The sequence below is a fragment of the Oncorhynchus kisutch genome, linkage group LG11 (genome assembly GCF_002021735.2).
Source record: "Oncorhynchus kisutch isolate 150728-3 linkage group LG11, Okis_V2, whole genome shotgun sequence".
Taxonomy (NCBI): domain Eukaryota; kingdom Metazoa; phylum Chordata; class Actinopteri; order Salmoniformes; family Salmonidae; genus Oncorhynchus; species Oncorhynchus kisutch.
The window spans coordinates 64,450,975-64,471,953 of NC_034184.2; the positions used below are offsets into that span (position 1 = coordinate 64,450,975).

Below are 20,979 nucleotides of genomic sequence, written 5' to 3' on the forward strand. Positions count from 1 at the left end.
AGCACCTAAACAATTGATAGCGGCAGCCTACGTGTAGGTAGTGTACAGGAAAAATACAGTACAGACTGACATATTAAAAGCAGTCAACTGATAAGAATTTATCCTGGTATCCTTAATACTTCAAACACTGCATTGTCTTTAAATGTGGAGCCCTTAGATACAGAACAGTTAAAGGGCCTGCCATTCACAGAGATCAGAAATGGGTTTGGAGCTCAGGTGCCTTCTCTTTCAACCAGAATTATTTGTTTCATTGTGCTTTAAAAACACAGACATGCACCTGTCTGGTAAACGCAAAGCTCAGCCGCACAGCGGGGGGTATCACAACAGTTATACGCTTGGGTAAACTGCTTTTAAATCATTCACACACACCGTGCAAACACACAAAACGGGAGCTACTCTGTGGCGCGCACACACATACTCGATTCAAACCTCTACCACTGACACAGCAAGTCAAAGCAGGCTACAGTCAGTGTCTGTTGGGTTTCTAAGCAGGTACTCATTCAGGATCTAGTTAACGAGGTTCTCAACAAATCAATCATTTCACAATTGATTATGTGCAACAATGTGTTATTGTTGATGATGGAACATGGGCAATTTGCCTGGCCCAGGGCTGAAGCCGCCAGTGGCCATGTCTGAAAAACCATACTAGCGTACTACATAGTATGTACTCATCGTCACGTACCGTTTAGTAAGCAGTATGACACAGCCTGATAGTCGGCAATCACATTCGACCTAAACAGGAACCCACATAAGCCCATCGATCCTATTTAAAAATGACTAAAGATAGAAACAGATCATTTGGTTCGATCTCAACATATTTATTACCGAAACCAACGTGCTGTAACATACAGTACCAGTCAAAAGTTGACACACCTACTCATTCAAGGGTTTTTCTTTATTTTTATTTCTACACTGCAGAATAATAGTGAAGACATAAAAACTATGAAATAACACATATGGAATCATGTAGTAACCAAAAAAAGTTATATTAAAACGTATTTTATATTTGAGATGCTTCAAAGTAGCCACCATTTGTCTTTGCACACTCTTGGCACTCTCAACCAGCTTCACCTGGAATGCTTTTCCAACAGTCGAAGGAGTTGCTGAGTATGCTGAGCACTTGTTGGCTACTTTTCCTTCACTGTAGTAGCCATGCTGGTTAAGTGTGCCCTGAATTCTAAATAAATCAACAGTGTCACCAGCAAAGCACACCTACATCTCCTTCATGCTTCACAGTGGGAACCACACATCCGGAGATAATCCGTTGGAACCAAAAATCTCAAATTTGGACTAATCAGACCAAAGTACAGATTTCCACCGGTCTAAAGTCCATTGCTCATGTTTGTTGGCCTTTAGTAGTGGTTTCTTTGCAGCAATTCGACCATGAAGGCCTGATTCACGCAGTCTTCTTGAACTCTGTGAATAATTTATTTGGCCTGTAATCTGAGGTACAGTTAACTCTAATGAACTTATACTCTGCAGCAGAAGTAACTCTGGGTCTTCCTTTCCTGTGGCGGTCCTCATGAGAGCCAGTTTCATCATAGCGCTTGATGGTTTTTGCGACTGCACTTGAAGAAACTTTCAAAGTTCTTGACATTTTCCGTATTGACTGACATTCATGTCTTAAAGTAATGGACTGTTGTTCTTTGCTTATTTGAGCTGTTCCTGCCATAATATGGTCTTGGTCTTTTACCAAATAGGGCTATCTTCTGTATACCACCCCTACCTTGTCACAACATAACTGATTGGCTCAAACACATTAAGGAAAGAAGGCACACCTGTTAATTGAAATGCATTCCAGGTGACTACCTCATGAAGCTGGTTGAGAGAATGCCAAGAGTGTGCAAAGCTGTCATCAAGGCAAAGTGTGGCTACTTACATTTTTAATTTGTTGAACACTTTTTTGGTTGTCTTCACTATTATTCTACAATATATAAAATAGTAAAAAATTAAGTAAAACCCTTGAATGAGTAGGTGTATCAAACTTTTGACTGGGACTGTATAAATAAAATAAGTCTTGTACACACAAACATTTTCAAATGTTCAAATCAAAGCCTATTGCACACAAAAACGTGGACAGTCGGTTGCGTCGCAAATTCAGAACCGTTGGACAGCAACAAACTAATGCACTGACCATTGGGAACAAGATCAGAATGACTGCTAAGTTTTGATCCATAAATAAATAAAATAAAATACGTAGCCTAGCCTTCAAAACTAAAACAATCCATTTTCTTAAATCAAAAGGCCTGATAAGCATGACAGCAATCACGAAGCCACTTTCCGAGTCCCTGGTGCTGACACATTCAGAAATCAAAAGATGGTTTAGTTTTTATTTTAAATGCTCCGATGAAGGTCCAGAGAACAAGAAACACATGAGAACACCCCCCCCCCCCCCCCCCCATAAATAAAATACTTGTCTTTAAAGATGTAGCCTACGATGTAATACTCATGATAATTTTGAGAACAAAAACTACTTAGCCTACATTTGAACACCAATGTAGAAGTGTCGCTATTTGACATGTTCCCAATTAAGTAGCCTAGTTGTGATGTTTGGCTACTTGAAAAGAACTAGGGCCTATCACTCGCAGCCCACCTCATCCAGTGCACTGTGGAAAGTGTGCATCGAATTCTACGAGATGAAAAGCTGAAATTAGCATAACATTCTGGTTTTTAAACCACTCGATTTTCAAAAATGTACCTAGTACAAAAATATATATTTTTGAATACTGATAATGGGGTCATGATCGATTGCATTGCTTCCTGCTATTCGTTAATTTCGGGAAGCACATCCCCATACCTACTTGATCAGCTGTTGTGAAAGTCAAAATCAGTATGACATCCAGGCATTTAAAGTATACTACATTTTCAAAACGTGGCATACTATTAAACTCTTTCCCCCCACATACTTAAACGGCCTATTATTTAGGGCGCAAGTATGGGTATTCTGACACGGCAAGTGTCTGTTCAGTGTGTTGCAACCGATTTGGAACTTTTTTGACTCCCCCCTCCCCTCCTCCCACCCTTGCGCTCACTTCCCCTAAGCAGCATTCATATGCTAATTGTTGGGCGATTGTGCAGGCCAGCGGCCTGGAATTCCTCTCCACAAAGAGAAGGGAGAGAGAGGGCCAGGCCAGTTTAAAATCACAGGATAGGCCCAGTGTCAGGGGCTGCACAGTCAGAGAGCCAAATGTGAGCTCACCAACACAGAGTGGGAGGAGTCTCCCCCCAGGTTGGTTGTTTGGAATGTTATCCTAGTTTGTCATGTTGACTAGAATCCCGCCTGGTCTGTTGTATTGCTTTCACTTTCCTTTGTTTTTAAATTTCTCCCCATGTATTTGCACCGGAGGGCATCATCTTCCGCTCCCTCCAGTGAGGGTGTGGTCCTGGGGGTGCGGGGGGGTGTAGGTAGCGTGAGGAATATCCTCCAGAGAGGTCCAGACAAAGACCCAGCCCATCGCATACACACTCATCCCTCGCTCGCTCGCGCACACACACACACACACACACACACGACAGAGAGCAGGTGGGCCAATTCTGCTCCCCAGGGCCCCCCCAGATGCAACGGAAGCTAATTGGGCTGCTCACTGCTGGGCCCCACTATGAATTATTAATCCACCTCCTCTATCAGAGATCAGAGGTTTGACAGAGCAGGGCTGTGACAAGGTGCCCTGTGACACACACACACTCCCACAATGCTGTTTAACCCTGCGCACTAAGGTGAAAGAAGGCATACACATGCAGATGGACAACAAAGGCAAATGTCTCTGTTGTATTTCAATGTGTTTGTCGGCTGATGAAAAGAGTTGTGTCTCCCCTTGGAACTTGATCTCCGATGAGATATTCCAAGTTTTGGTTTTGCAGTGTGGTCTTGAATATTCAACAAAAGAAGCAGAGCCCCATACAAACACGGAGCAGCCTAATCCCCATCTAGCAGGAAGGGAGCCGAGCGAGGGCACAGAAAACCTGCATTAAAAAGAGGATGAAAGGAATCACTCTATTGAACCCCACTGTACACTGGAACGTTGTCTGGCCGTCCGGCAAAGAAAGAAAGAAAGAAAAGGACAAGTTCAAAGCCGGAGTTTGTGACTAATCTTCTTTTAAGTGGCCAATATATTGAAATACCACACAGGGGATATTTGCCTTTTGTAACACACAGATCAACGTTATATTGTTACGCATTATTTCTTGGTCTTTGAAGGGACTAAGAGTGAGGGTTAGTGGAGTGATAAGATGGGGATAGAGCTTCTCTATCTGCTCCCTTCATGGCCAGGTGTCTGACTGAATATTTCATGAAGCCTTGGTGCAGCCGGTACACAAAGGCCGTTTTCAAAGGCCGTAGCCGGCAGCAGCACACAGCAAATAGAGGTCTGTCAGTTCGGCGTGGGACACAAACAACTTTCAGTGCGGCTAAAATTAAATTAGCGGACGGGGCGAGAGAGAGCAACCCTGCTGTCACTCCACACGGGAGAAGGCACAAAAAAATTATTTTGGGAACAATAAGTACAGTGTTGCTTTTGCAGTGAGAAGATTGAAGTAGCCTGCCACAGAAGAGTGCCCAATTCAACACGAGACAAATGCGCACACACAAGTCCACAGACAGCACTACAGTAAATAGCCTACAGCAGATCAAGCATGCACGTGCACACACACACGTTGCACAGAGAGGAAGTACTGTAGTCTGCAGTGCTGCTCCCAAAATAAAAACAGACGTCACACATAAATACTGCACAACTCAATGTAACTTTAACTATGCAGCGCTACAGTACAGGGTAATGGTCCAGAGATCACCATGACACCGGTTTACTGGTTCCCGTGCCACGCTGGAGTAGCGAATAGAGCTAGAAGTATGCAAGGTGTCAGGGGTGCCTTTCTTAGACACCAGTAGAGGAGAGGGGCTGAGAAGGGACAGGAGAGTGAAGCTGCGAGGAGAAAGGGGGTATAAACCATGCCACACTGCATCAAAGCTGCTTTCTCAATGACGAAGTAACGTCTCTATGCCACGTTGTCAACTTCACAGAACATCTAAGGAAGGAGCTAGCAGAGAGAGTTAGGACCGACCTGATTGCTCCAGGCGCAGTACAGGTCACAGAGAGCGCTCCAGTTGTTGTTCATCACGCAGTCCAGCACCTTGAGGTGAGCCATGATTAGCTACGGGGGGGTGTCAGTGTCAACTGTGTGTCCCCCAACCCTGGCTGTTACCAATCGTGCTCCGGTGTCCTGGCACAGAAGGAGGTATGGACAGGGTGGACAACACGTCGTCAGGAGGCGGCAGCATCCCTATGCCCATCTGTGCGTCCAGCGGGTATTTTGTCAGATGTGGGCATCCCCTTCAAAGCTCATTAACACTATCTTAATAATACATACATTAGTACACTGCAGGACCAGTGAACACATAAATACACCACAAAAAAAAGATGGGATGCAGGAGATCCTCAGAGACTTTGGTGTCTGTTGCCGTGACAAGAGAGACATCAACACTCCTTGGTTACGGTCCAATTCTAAATTGATGGACAGGAGTTTCCATGGTTACCTACGAGTGACAGAATTGGGAGCTACACCTGCAGAGTCCTGGGAGGCAGATTCTCTCTCCCCTCTTGACAGTCTTCTCAGCAGGCTGTGCTGTGACTCTCGGTGCCGGTGTCTGCAGCCGTGCCAGGCAGTCGGAGGAGCTGTGATAGCTTGCACCGATCGGAAGGGGTGCTGCGTCAGAGGGGCACCAAACCGACTAGGACAGAAGGCACAAGTCCTCTACCTCCCCCCGCTGCTGACAGTCCCGAAACCAACTCTACTCCAGCAAGACGAGAACAGGTAAGAGTCACTGCAACTGTGCCCACTCACCTATACTGTCAAATGTAAAAGTCATTATGAAAGATGGTAGTCTTAAGAAGCTCCTAGCTGTGTCTTCTTGAGTGAGACGGAGAGGATTCTGCAGTGCATCTGCCTCCACAGAGGAGTCCTGAGTGACTCTGCAGTTTGCAGGCAATGCGGGTACTCTCACCGGCTTCCTTCCTTTATATATTTATTTACTAATTTTAGCATAAATCTATTTTCTTCACAGGAGGAATACTCCCTGGATGAGAGCAAGAGAAAGGAGTGACGCAGCCCCACCCTCAAAACAGACGGAGCACGTCCAAAGTTTCTCGCCCGAGTAAAAAATAAACATCCAGTCAAAACCGTCTTTTCTTAACAGTCTTATCTCAGTATCAGAGGTCGATCGATCATGATTTTTCAACGCTGATACCGATTATTGGAGGACCAAAAAAAAGCCGATACTGATTAATCGGACGATTAAAAAAAAAATAATAATAATATTTATTTGTAAAATGACAATTACAACAATACTGAATGAACACTTTATTTTAACTTAATAAAATCCATCAAATCAATTTAGCCTCAAATAAATAATCAAACATGTTCAATTTGGTTTAAATAATGCAAAAACAAAGTGTTGGAGAAGAAAGTAAAAGCGCAATATGTGCCATGTAAAAAAGCTAACGTTTAAGTTCCTTGCTCAGAACATGCGCATGAGAACATATGTTAAAAGGAACCACCAGCTTTCATGAGTCTTCAATATTCCCAGGTAAGAAGTTTTAGGTTGTAGTCATCATAGGAATTATAGGACTCTCTCTATCCCATTTGTATTTCATATACTTTTGACTATTGGGTGTTCTTATAGGCACTTTATTGCTAGTGTAACCGTATAGCTTCCGTCGCTCTCCTCGCCCTTCCCTGGGCTCGAACCAGGAGCACATCGACAACAGCCACCCTCGAAGCATCGTTACCCATCACGCTGCAAGGGGAACAACTAGGGGAACAACTACTCCAAGTCTCAGAGTGAGTGATGTTTGAAACGCTATTAGCGCGCACCCCACTAACTAGCTAGCCATTTCACATCGGTTACACCAGCCTAATCTCGGGAGTTGATAGGCTTGAAGTCATAAACAGTGCAATGCTTGTAGCATTGCGAAGAGCTGCTGGCAGACGCACAAAAGTGCTGTTTGAATGAATGCTTATGAGCCTGCTGATGCCTACCACCGCTCAAGTTAGACTGCTCTATCCAATATCAAATCATAGACATAATTATAACATAACACAGAAATACTACACAGTATTACTATAATACTACACAGGTCATTAATATGGTCAAATCCGGAAACTATAATTTAAAAAATTCAATGTTTATTCTTTCAGTGAAATACAGAACCGTTCCATATTTTATCTAACGGGTGGCATCCATAAGTCTAAATATTCCTGTTACATTGCACAACCTTCAATGTTATGTCATAATTACATAAAATTCTGGCAAATTAGTTTGCAACGAGCCAGGCGGCCCAAACTGTTGCATATTCCCTGACTTTCTTTTAACTAAATATGCAGGTTTAAAAATATATACTTCTGTATTGATTTTAAGGAAGGCATTGATGTTTATGGTTAGGTACATTCGTGCAACGATGCTTTTTTTTTTTTTGCAAATGCGCTTTTGTTAAATCATCCCCCGTTTGGCGAAGTTGGCTGTCTTTGTTAGGAAAAAAATAGTCTTCACAGTTCGCAACGAGCCAGGTGGTCCAAACTGCTGTATATACCCCGACTCTGTTGCAAGAGAAGTGACACAATTTACCTAGTTAAAATAAATTAATGTTAGCAGGCAACTAAATATGCAGGTTTAAAAATATATACTTGTGTATTGATTTTAAGAAAGGCATTGATGTTTATGGTTAGGTACACATTGGTGCAACGACAGTGCTCTTTTCGTGAATGCGCTTGTTAAATCACCTGTTTGGCAAAGTAGGCTGTAATTCAATGATAAATTAACAGGCACCGCATCAATTATACAGGACAAGCTAGATAAACTAGTAATATCATCAACCATGTGTAGTTAACTAGTGGTTATGTTAAGATTGATTGTTTTTTACAAGATACGTTACTTTTTTTTTTTCTTCTCACCTTTATTTAACCAGGTAGGCAAGTTGAGAACAAGTTCTCATTTATAATTGCGACCTGGCCAAATACTAGCTAGTACCTTACCTTGGCTCCTTGCTGCACTCGCATAACAGGTAGTCAGCCTGCCACGCAGTCTCCTCTTGGAGTGCAATGTAATCGGCCATGATCGGTGTCCAAAAACGCCGATTGTTATGAAAACTTGAAAATCGGCCCCAATTCAAATCGGCCATTCCGATTAAAAATCGGTCGACCTCTACTCAGTATCTCAAAAACAAAACCAATAAAACCCAAGAGACTGGATTAGCTAAAAGAATATGAGAGCACTGGATTATTGAAGGGTGAATATGCAGAGTTGTGTGCTGCTGGAACCCTTGATGTTCTATCATATCCAGAGGGTTATTATTTTGCGACATTAACAGTTTCATCACTGAAACCTGTGATGCTCACATCAGAACTGAAATTACCGAGGCCATGACTAATTACCAGCCTAACAGTGGCAGACAATGAGATTGAGTAGAGGGCTACAGGGCTTTCATGCATTTTTTATACTACCTTACAACACACGCACGCACACAATAAATTAGAGAACCACAGGATGTCAGCTTGCCACTGCCTGAAGGGAAAAGCTCAACAATCCAATAGCCTGTGTGCATAGGGATAGCTAAAACCAACACACACTAACACTGCCAAGCTATACCTCTAGCCCCATTGGTGCAGACTTTAGACCTATGTGAAAGAAAGAATGCTCAGGAGTGTATCTAGCATGTTAAGGCTGGAATCAGCTTATGAAACCATAACCCATCTTTCTATTGTTAGTTATTGTGATAACTCTGTGTGGAATGGATGTAGGTGACAGAGGAATAGGTTTGGGGATCAACATATGTCAGAGGTGTCTGACAGTGTAGGCAGTAGCACGTTCAGGGGACCACTGTGGGTCAGAAGGCTACAAAACACACTGGTGTCAGGCAGGTCACTCTGGCCACTCACCATGTCTAGACTGGATGACCCACTCGGGGCCCCATCCACGGCATCGCATCAACAAAGTGGGAGGATTCATAGCCATTGGCCCCTGTAACCACCGCACTCTCCCCCAGGTACATAATCACAACCCATGACTGACTTCGGAAATGACTGCTCTGCTCCCTATGAGCATAACCCTTCAAAATAGCCATTAGGCTAACTGGCAAAATCAAAAATGTGGTGTGACCAATGAAAAGCTGCCATTTCGTAAATGTAGCTAATGCAAAAGATCAAAGATGACAAAGGCTGTGGAAGGCATGATGGGGACTAAGCTAATCCAGACAAATCTGTCACTCTCATACATAATGTGTCCAAAACATCTGGAAAGAGGAGATGAAAAGGGCAAACAACAACAAAGAATTTGGAAAATACCACGTGTGAGCCTCTGCCTATAAATAGCAGCTGAACAACATGCTGTTGTAACGTTCTGCTGAAACGTGGCTGTGCACCCCCCATCCCATCCCATCCTCCCACTACCAGGAATAGGCTAGTCCAGAGCACCATCACACCGTTCCCCACCAATATAATCCAATCAATCCTGAGTTATGGATCGTGTGGTGCAGACGTGCAGTTCCATCGCTCGTCCACACACACACACACACACAAAATCAATGCCCAACGCACAGGCCCTGCTGCTCTGAACGACACACAGTGCATGCATGTGCCATGGAGGGACATGGTATTGTATCACAGTCTAAACTACACCTACTCCAAATAGCTTTATTTTTTAAAATTTTATTTCACCTTTATTTAACCAGGTAGGCAAGTTGAGAACAAGTTCTCATTTACAATTGCGACCTGGCCAAGATAAAGCAAAGCAGTTCGACAGATACAACGACACAGAGTTACACATGGAGTAAAACAAACATACAGTCAATAATACAGTATAAACAAGTCTATATACAATGTGAGCAAATGAGGTGAGAAGGGAGGTAAAGGCAAAAAAGGCCATGGTGGAAAAGTAAATACAATAAAGCAAGTAAAACACTGGAATGGTAGTTTTGCAATGGAAGAATGTGCAAAGTAGAAATAAAAATAATGGGGTGCAAAGGAGCAAAATAAATAAATAAATAAAATACAGTTGGGAAAGAGGTAGTTGTTTGGGCTAAATTATAGGTGGGCTATGTACAGGTGCAGTAATCTGTGAGCTGCTCTGACAGTTGGTGCTTAAAGCTAGTGAGGGAGATAAGTGTTTCCAGTTTCAGAGATTTTTGTAGTTCGTTCCAGTCATTGGCAGCAGAGAACTGGAAGGAGAGGCGGCCAAAGAAAGAATTGGTTTTGGGGGTGACTAGAGAGATATACCTGCTGGAGCGTGTGCTACAGGTGGGAGATGCTATGGTGGCCAGCGAGCTGAGATAAGGGGGGACTTTACCTAGCAGGGTCTTGTAGATGACATGGAGCCAGTGGGTTTGGCGACGAGTATGAAGCGAGGGCCAGCCAACGAGAGCGTACAGGTCCCATGGTGGGTAGTATATGGGGCTTTGGTGATAAAACGGATTGCACTGTGATAGACTGCATCCAATTTGTTGAGTAGGGTATTGGAGGCTATTTTGTAAATGACATCGCCAAAGTCGAGGATTGGTAGGATGGTCAGTTTTACAAGGGTATGTTTGGCAGCATGAGTGAAGGATGCTTTGTTGCGAAATAGGAAGCCAATTCTAGATTTAACTTTGGATTGGAGATGTTTGATATGGGTCTGGAAGGAGAGTTTACAGTCTAACCAGACACCTAAGTATTTGTAGTTGTCCACGTATTCTAAGTCAGAGCCGTCCAGAGTATTGATGTTGGACAGGCGGGAGGGTGCAGGTAGCGATCGGTTGAAGAGCATGCATTTAGTTTTACTTGTATTTAAGAGCAATTGGAGGCCACGGAAGGAGAGTTGTATGGCATTGAAGCTTGCCTGGAGGGTTGTTAACACAGTGTCCAAAGAAGGGCCAGAAGTATACAGAATGGTGTCGTCTGCGTAGAGGTGGATCTAGGTGAACTGAACTGTGAACCGACATACAGTGAGTGGGCTTTGGTGTCAGGTCAACTACAGGTCTCGGTTTCTAAGATTTCCCAATACATTGGCCAAAGGATATTGTACAAAAACACCAAACATCGGCCTCCGACATTAGAATAAGAACTACATTTTCTATACCGTTCCCTCATTCTGCCGTTCATTCATGAAATCATTCATTCATCAGGGTGCCCTTGCTCATTTTCAGTACTGACGCCGACAGGAAATAATGTGGTTTCCTGCCAAGAACCTCAAAGCCCCTACTAACACCAGAGCTCAAGATATGACCCCGATAACAACCTTACGTAAGCTCTCATTGAAAAACACACAGGAAAAGAAGTGAAAGTGCTTTTGGAGGTAGATTTGCAAGTCAGGAGAAAAGCTGGTATGCAGGAAATTACTGGTAAGGAAACAAAAAGGACAGGCAACTTCTCCCCATTAGATTTGTGGTCTGAGATCTACGCACATCAAAGGTTTAGATGCCACTGCCAATAATTGAGCATAATTTGTCTTTATGGGAATCGGTTTGGTATAATAACTGCATGTAGCCTATCAGCTGAAGAGTAGCTGGAAGATGACACAGTTGTACATCAAAGAAACCATATTTCCAAGGCAATTTCTGTTATGGAGGGAGATAAGTGTTAGTCAGCGGCCGTCAAAAGGCATTGAAAGAGACTAAACTTTTAGCATCTGTGTCGTGAAGGAGTGAGACAGAGAGAAAGAGGGGGGGGGGGGGGGGGGGGGGGGGTTGACAGGATGGCTGATCAGGCTCATAGCAGTTGGCGGCAGCCGGTCACTATTTGGCATGACAATGCCCATCCCTCTGTACGCACATTCATCCATCCGCACCGACAGTGTTTATCTGTGACTTGATGAATAAAAACTAGAGGGAAACAAATGAAAAGAAAAAAAGAGAAACGGAGAGAGTACGACCGCAATGTAAGGTGGGCGAAGTTGCGTCCTTGTACTTCATACTACTACATATCAGAATCAGTGTGGCGTGTCTTGAGAAACAGAAAGACAGAGGCAGCATAGACGCCTTGGGCATATGTAATGGACACCACCTCGGCTTCAGCGAGCATTAGACTGGTGCTGCAGTGTCTGTCTGCCTGTCTTTCCCCTCCTCCACTTCTTTCTACACCGTCCCTTTATCTTCCAGAAGGACGGGGGCATCCAGGCAGAAGAAGCTGTGACAGTGAGCCAGTTGGAGTAAAGAGGGGGGGGGGGGAGAGAAAGAAAAGGGCTGGCATGTTTTCCACCAGCTAATCTCTCTTCTTCCTGACCCCCTCCCCTCTTCATCCATCCGTCCCTCTCTCCAGTGCCATAATGGCATTCAGCTCATAGCCAGTTTGAGAGAGAGAGAGAGAGAGAGAGAGAGAGAGAGAGAGAGAGAGAGAGATAACATCCAGCAGGGCCAAGCCGTGAGGGGACTTCATCCCTCGACCAGAAGAAAAGATGGGGTCAACGCGAAGAAAAAAAACGTAGGTAACGGCCACACATACAGTACCAGTCAAAAGTTTGGACACACCTACTCATTCAAGGTTTTTTTCCCTTTATTTTTCCTATTTCCTACATTGTTGAATAATAGTGAAGAAATCAGAACTATGAAATAACACATATGGAATCAAAAAAAAAAGTTTTAAAATCAAAATATGTTTTACATTGAGATTCTTCAAAGTAGCCACCCTTTGCCTCAAAGAAAGCGTTGCACACTCTTGGCATTCTCTCAACTAGCTTCATGAGGTAGTCACCTGGAATGCATTTCAAATAACAGGTGTGCCTTCTTTCCTTGTGTTGTGACAATTTAGGGGTGGTACACAGAAGATAGCCCTATTTAGTAAAAGTGTAGGTCCATATTATGGCAAGAATAGCTCAAATAAGCAAAGAGAAATGACAGTCCATCATTACTTTAAAGACATGAAGGTCAGTCAATACAGAACATTTCAAGAGCAGTTGCGAAAACAATCAAGTGTCATGATGAAACTGCCTCTCATGAGGACTGCCACAGGAATGGAAGAGCAGAGTTACCTCTGCTACAGATAAGTTCATTAGAGTTACCAGCCACAAAATGTAGCCCAAATAAATGTTTCACAGAGTTCAACATCAACTGTTCAGAGGAGACTGCGTGAATCAGGCCTTCGCGGTCGAATTGCTGCAAAGAAACCACTACTAAAAGGACACCATTAATAAGAAGCGACACGAGCAATGGACATTAGACTGGTGGAAATCTGTCCTTTGGTCCGATGAGTCCAAATTTGAGATTTTTGGTTCCAACTGCAGTGTCTTTGTGAGACGCAGAGTTGGTTAACGGATGATCTCTGCGTGTGTATTTCCCACGTGGAAGCATGGAGGTGGTGTGATGGTGCTTTGCTGGTGACACTGTCGGTTATTTATTTAGAATTCAAGGCACACTTAACTAGCATGGCTACCACAGCATTCTGCAGCGATACGCCATCCCATCTGGTTTGCGCTTAGTGGGATTATTATTTGTTTTTCAACAGGACAATGACCCAGCATTGTCCTGTGTAAGGGTTATTTGACCAAGAAGGAGAGTGAGGAGTGCTGCATCAGATGACCTGGTCTCCACAATCACCTGACATCAACCCAGATGAGATGGTTTGGTAAGAGTTTGACCACAGAGTGAAGGGAAATCAGCCAACAAGTGCTCAGCATATATGGGTACACCTTCGACTGTTGGAAAAGCCTTCCAAGTGAAGCCGGTTGAGAGAATGCCGAGAGTGTGCAAAGCGGTCATCAAGGCAAAGGGTGGCTACTTTGAAGACTCTACTTTGGTTACTACATTATTCCATATGTGTTATTTCGTAGTAGAATAATACTTAAGACATCAAAACTATGTAGAAAATAGTCAAAATAAAGAAAAACCCTGGAATGAGTAGATGTGTCCAAATGAAACACACACCACGGCAAAGTAGCTATGAATAGGTGACCTTCAGTCCAACGAGGCCACACATGTCAGAGCTTCCTATTGTCTCTTCCAGGGGGAAAAAAGGGGCAATTGATGGCAGGCTTGACCCAGATAGGGAATGCCGAAAAACACATTGGACACACACTCACAGTCGTGACAATAACAGGCTGAGGGCCAATCTTGGTGTTTGCATACAGGGAAAGCCCTTAGAAAGGACACTCATGGTAAATCCCCCAAGACAAGGTGTGTGTTTCTTGTACAGGGGGGGGGGCATAATGATCTTTCCCTGGGTGGAGTTTAGGTCAGGGGCTTGTGTTCAGGACTTGTTTATATGAAGAAACCTTGAGGAAAGTGCATATAGAGGGCATTGAGCTGCAGACGAGGGAGAAGCAGAGCAAATTCGTTTTTTCAAATCTCCACAATTCCAGCTCATTTGTATTTCTAACTTAAGCATTGATAAAATGACAAAACAAAATGAACGGAAATATTTACTAAGGATGAGATTAAATCTCACACCCCCCCCCCCCCCCCCCCCAAAGTAAAATAATGTGACGAAAAAAACTTCAGCTCATCGTAACAGTGAGATCATAAAAGGCGTAATTGAGACTGGGACTCCATGAAAATGTGTCTTTGACACAAGGACTGTGGTGTTGGGATAGACTGTGGGAAAGTCTTTCACTTCGAGTTTCCACCCAAACCGAACAGCATTCACATGGACACTACAGTCCACATGGAGTGCACTGACCACAGAACATCAAACTCACTGTTAAAAATAGCGCTTTCTGGAAACTGGCATTCTGGCTTCAAGCAGAAAGTCAGGGAAGGAAATAATGTTTTTTTTATTTATTTTTTTACTTCAACCCCCTGGGGTTAAATATAGCGTCACAGAAAACATGTCGGAATAGAGGGCGAGTGAAAGACAAACGCATCGGGGATAAAAGAGCAGGATTTACAGGGGAGGGAGAGGCTACGTCTAGTGGAAAGAGGAGTGCATCAACAGCACTCAAAACACAGCTACTCCTCTTTCCCTCCCTCTCTCTCTCTGAGCAGGGGATGGATCAATACATGTCGGAAAAAGGAAACACAGATAGCCATTGGAGGTTGGGTAACAATGACAACCGGCACTGACCTAGTGCAGGAATGCACACCCCTGCATCAACACGATGAAATGGTTTGAACCATCATAGTCAGAGGTAGTTGGTTAGGGAGGGACAGCGACAGACCTTCCTCACGAACACCCTTTTATAACGGATCAATACGTCACAAATTCTGAGCAAACAGCCATAGTATTATGTGAATGAAAGGGTAGGCAACAGGACCATAGGTCCTTCTAATTGTGGATTGAGCATCATGTTTGGGTTAGTTGAGAGTGGTAAGAGGGGATCACCCAGGATGAACCCCAGAGCCAGACACTCAGGAGGAGAGAGGCCTCAGCTGGTCATGCTGGACCCAGCCCTGAATACAGGGGGGAGGGGTTTGAGGAGTGGGGTGTGTATGTGGAGTGTTTTTCTCCTAATGACTGTGAGCAGCTGTGCCTAAATTACCCCTGCGTGGCTACCGTCACTTTCCTCACAGCCGGGGAGAGGGGGTTAGGAGAAGACAGGCCTTGAAATCTCCCTCATTAAGGGGATGGGAGTGAATGGGACAGAGGCAGTTCCACTACAACCCCCCCCCCCCCAGCCTCTGTCCTGCCCTGGTTGCCTGGGGCCTGAACTCTCATTAGACCCGAGGGAATGGGATTTCATAAGCAGTGGCGCTTGGGTACGAGACAAGGGATGGAAGTGTGTGTGTCTGCGTGTGTGTTAGCAGGTACAGAGTAGCACCTGCCCAGTTCCCACATGCCAGGCCGCAGGTGCTGATTATTGCTCACAAAAGGGGGCTTCGGGCGTAAAGAGCACAGCGCTGACACGTGGCTACATCTTTGCATTTCCATCTACCTCCATGTTTGAAAGGAGAAATTGTGAAATAAGAGGGGCATTTGTTCTTCAGGATCCTACATCAACCTCTGGAGGACCTCCCCTTTGAACGCTGTCATTTTTCAAATAGTGGACTGGGACATAGGCCTTTGGGCAGAGCGGTCCTGCATTATCATCTTTGGGGTCTTTAAACAGTGGTGTAAAGTACTCAAGGAAAAATACTTTAAAGTACTACTAGTTTTTATTGGGTATTTAACTTTTACTTCACTACATTCCTAAAGAATGTATTGTACTTTTTACTCCATACATTTGACTGAGAAACCTAAAGTACTCCTTATATTTTCAATGCGTAGCAGGACAGGGAAACTGTGAAATTGATGCAATTATCAAGAGAACACATGGTCATCCCTACAGGCTGGCTGACTCACTAAACAGAAATGCATCTTTTGTAAATAATGTCTGAGCGTGCCCCTGCCTATCCGTACATTTTAAAAACAAGAAAACTGTGCCGTCTGCTTTGCTTAACATATGGAATTTGAAATGATTTATAATTTTACTTCTACTTTTGATACTTAAGTATCAAAAGTACATGTAATTGCTAAAATATACTTATGTATATTTAAAACCAAATACTTTTACTCAAGTACTATTTTACTGGGTGACTTGAATAACTTTCTATTAGGATATCTATACTTTTACTCAAGTATGACAATGGGTACTTTTTCCACCACTGTCTTTAAGAGCCCTCAGCTGCAATTGTGGACATTTATCATCCAAAAACAAAAGTTTGAGACAGGCAATTCCATGGTAATGGAATGACAATGAGACTGAAATGTTTTTACTATCAAAATGTATACCAAACAAAAACTATGTATTTCAATGTTTAACAAACAGTATAACTATGCATAATGACTACTTTTAACAATTTCCACTGCACATTTTACCGCAATTATGTTAGTAAACTTTGCATCTGCAGTTTTCCAGTAAATGTGTTTTTTTTTTTTTACTGTGTAAACTGTTCAAAGTAGCCATTTTGCATAGCGGTATGGTTTATTAAAGTGAAAAAATTTGAGTCTCAGCATAATTCCATTACCATAGAGTCACCCAGCAGCACAGCGTTAAATTAAGGCACAGACAAGTGAAACAGCGACGAAATAGGGAAGAAGTGGGACTGTGAGTACATGTTTGCTTACAGTAGTAAGTACCGGGAAAGAGGGGGAATGCGAGAAAGAGAGGACATTGTACAAAAACATGATAGATACAAAATTTGTGTCTGCTGAAGGATTCAGAATCACCTGCTGTGAAACTGTGGTTATAGTTTAACTTGGTGAAGAGGAAATCTTTAGGTGGCTTGAGAGGTACTAGACTGGAACAACTGCTGGGAGTAAAACCAAACCACAAGGCTACTTCACAGATCCATGCCTGGCTATAAAAGTCATAGCCTTCCAGAATATGGAACCAAGTATGCTGTAGTTTTTTTAGGTGTTATTCCCCCTCCATGCTTGCTTCCTAATGTATTATAGGGCTTTATTGTCTGCATTGAGCTTCGAGATCCGCACCGCTTCGAACTTCAGAATAGCTTACCTCAGACAACTTCTGACCGCCAATGAGCACACCTCACTCTCCCTTTCCATGGCACCCCTTCCTTCCAACACTCCCCTGCCATCCATTCCTTGCCTGCCCTGCTCCCAACGATTTGACATCCATACAGTACACACTCCTGCACTGGGTAAGAGGATTACACAGTAGTGGTTTTGCCATTTCGCATGACGGGTTAATCCAAAACATGCTGCTGCTATACTGTTATGACATGCAGCCAGCCTCTGATGACGATGATGTAACTGTGGATGCCACTGTGCTCATGGGGGCTTGGGATGAGGTTAGAGATGTGTTCTAGAATGTGGCATTTATCTTAGCTCGGTTTAGGGCTGGCCAGAAAATGGACAGTAAGATTAGATCAGCAAATGGAAATTCTATTTGGACGCCGTAAACACTCGGAAAGTGGTTATAAAAAAAGAGAAGTGAACTCTGTCACCTCACACGCCGGCAGATGTGAATGCCGTCGCATTGCTCTGCAACACTTAAGTCACTCAGTGGGAGTTTGTACATAGAAACTTTGCACCGGGATTCACAGCAGCGCAAAAGGTCATGGGTTTATGAAAGTGAGGATCATTATCAAACAGCAGTGTCGCGTAGTGTCTTTTTAATAGCATTCAGCAAATGTTGGTGATGGTCAGCATCAAGTCTACCTATTGGCCTGAAATAACAGATGGCATGAGCCATCACACACACAAACCACCTTGTATTCCAGACATAGGCCTATTGATGTACAGGTAACTGCCAACAAAATATACGGAAACACTTGAGTAAATGAGGCATACAAAGTATTTTGAAAGCAGACCTTTCCACACAGGTGTGGTTCCTGAGTTAATTAAGCAATCCCATCACGCTCATGTATAGAAATGATAGGCAGGACATTACTTTGGCTACCATGGCTACGCCCCCATAGTATGACAATGTCCCCATCCACACAGGGCAAGAGTGGTCACTGAATGGTCTGATGAGAATGAAAAATATGTCAACCATATGCCATTGCCGTCTAAGTCGCCAGATCTCAACCAAATTGAACACTTATGGGAGATTCTGGAGCAGTGCCTGAGACAGTGTTTTCCACCACCATCAACAAAACACCAATGGAATTTCTTGTGGAAGAATGAGTTCCAGATACTTGTAGAATCTATGCCACACTGCATTGAAGCTGTTCTGGCTCGTGGTGGACCAACACCCTATTAAAAAAAGACACTTTATGGTGGTGTTTGCTTTATTTTGGCAGTTACCTGTACATCACTAACAACAAGCATGGCATCAAGTCCTCCATGCATCACAATAACATTCTGTGGGTTACAAAACAATGAAAGCATTACAAGTCTGACCTATTATAGTCAGTGGGTCTGAGGTAAATGCTATAGTCTCAAATGTGTTGCTGTTCCAACAGGTGGTGTGCATTGTGCTTGTTTCCGGCATAAGTGTCAATCACTAGTGAGCGTGAACCAAGTACAAAACATTGTGTAGCAAGTGCAACACAGTGCCAGTGTTGATAAAAAGGATCACAGTGAAATTATGCCATCAAGAGCACAGTATCTCCTTTGAATTGGTTCAGGAACTCTAATCAAAGAGCTTGTTGATTGACACCCCAGTGATAGACAGCTGTTATCTCTAGACTACATTGGTGATTAAAATGCATTCCTAGGATTTGTGTCTATGCAAATTTAACAAACTCAATATTACACACATATCCACACCATTTTACAGCTGTGGGTGGGCAAGACACACCACTGTCACAATTAGAAACAAGCACTTGTCTGATGTGAGATTGCACTGCAAGCTTACAGGGACTGTCACATTCTCAGCCTTACCACACCTAAAATGTGGGAAAAGTCTTACCTCACAACTTCGAGATACGTCTCCGTGTTTATTCTCTTCATCGTCTTGCGGTGAATCAGTCCAACGTGTCGCCATTATTTCATTTCAAACCACCAAGGCAAAAGTCCTTTGGAGCCCACATTGAGAAAGGGGGAGAGATCCAAAACCAAGTGATAGGCTACTCCGTTCAGCCACGGTGGGAGCAGAAAGGGTTCTAATCCACACCACAGTCCTCCCTCTTCATTTTCGTTGATTGTAAAACTCTACATGGAATAAACACAGTAGAAAGTTAAAAGATGATGAAATGAATACACGCACCCTATCCGAGACTCACAACAAGCACCTCCCCAGTAGGCCATTTGAATGACTGGGTCTTGTGCTTCTTGGTCTCAGTAAAAAAAAAAAAAAATTAAAAAAAAATGTTTATTAGGCTACATTCACAAATGTTTACACACTGGTGGGATACCCATGGGCCTTCAAATATACTCTGTCACATTGGTTATTATGCAACGAAAGACCAACACAATAACACATTCAATATAAGCCATCTCTAAACAAATGTAATTGCTCTTGTATTCCACATTCAGTTGCGCATCAGTCCAGGATCCAATCCTGTTGAGAGCACTTCGGCAGGAGATGGCTACTTGTACCGTATTACACTACTATTGCTTGTAAACAATGAACTGTGATTATCATAATCCTGCATGGTCCGATCTCAGTTGCCATCAGATGCAATGAAGTGCGTTGTTGTCATTGTCGCATGATTGTGGTATCCACTTGTTTGACCTAAATCGAGATACTGACGACAGTCGACAGCTGGGTTACATGCCTTTTGATAAGCATGTGGTATAACGACCAAGTCGCTTAGGGTGTTTAAAAAAAAAAAAAAGTATTTTATTACTTTGTTGTAATGCTTGACCGATGTCCATTGCCAAATGGTCAGGTGTAGATATGCATAATACATAATAAAATTGATATTAATCAAAATACTATTCTGTTTAGACACGACTGGATTGCATGCACACAGTAGCCTAAGATTGACGCAAGAGTTTTCTGGATAGGTTGCCAATGAAAGCACGAGCAAATATCAGCCATCATGCGCCCAAAGCCACAAAACGAACTACCACAGAGAACGTTCAATGGAACTATGGTTTATAGTTGTCGCAAAATAGCCACATAATTCGGTCCAGCTCTAAATTGAAACGCTTTCGGCGAGTGTGTTTACAAAAACAACATTGTATCACAACACAAGTTTGTATCAAACAAACAGCAACTGAAGCTGTCGGTAGGACAGTACATCTGCATGAGCAACCTACCTGTTACAAATTCATGGAGAACTCCGTAACACAAAATTATACATTGTCCTCGCTTTAGAAGAAGAGAAATGACTGTTACTCATAGAAGTAATTCAAAAGCAATAGGCAATGTGTCAAATGCAAGTGTGTTTTCGCTGACTACCATTACCAAAAACCACAACAAGCGGGCTATTTTCGTTTGAGTAGTTAACACTGGATAGCTAGTGCTAGCTACCTGTTAGGAAAATCAGGCTAAAAAAACAAGGTAAACGCCCATTACAATAGATGTACTATTTTGACCACGCGAGAAATTTCACGGCGTTGTTCTTCATTAAAATTCATAAAATCCGAGAGGGTTCTTCATCCACATTTCATAACAGAATTGAAACAAAAAGTAATTCGTCGTATTCCTTTTTGGTCCCTGTTGGCAGCGCGCAACAGACTAGGTTGCAGGATGGA

The 20,979-nt window shown here is 43.2% G+C and overlaps 1 protein-coding gene across 5 annotated transcripts in view; it reads right to left on the reverse strand.

Annotated features, from left to right (window-relative positions):
- arhgap21a (Rho GTPase activating protein 21a) overlaps positions 1-20,979 on the reverse strand; it is a 108,282-nt gene extending 87,303 nt beyond the window's left edge. For 3 of the 5 annotated variants that reach the window (XM_031836095.1, XM_031836096.1, XM_031836092.1), the window contains exon 1: positions 5,059-5,956. In XM_031836095.1, coding sequence (XP_031691955.1) covers positions 5,059-5,142 — 84 coding nt within the window. In that variant the 5' untranslated portion in view covers positions 5,143-5,956. Of the gene's footprint in view, positions 1-5,058; positions 5,957-19,246; positions 19,489-20,541 lie in introns of those variants that run through there. The other 2 variants (XM_031836094.1, XM_031836093.1) reach the window with 2 other exon arrangements.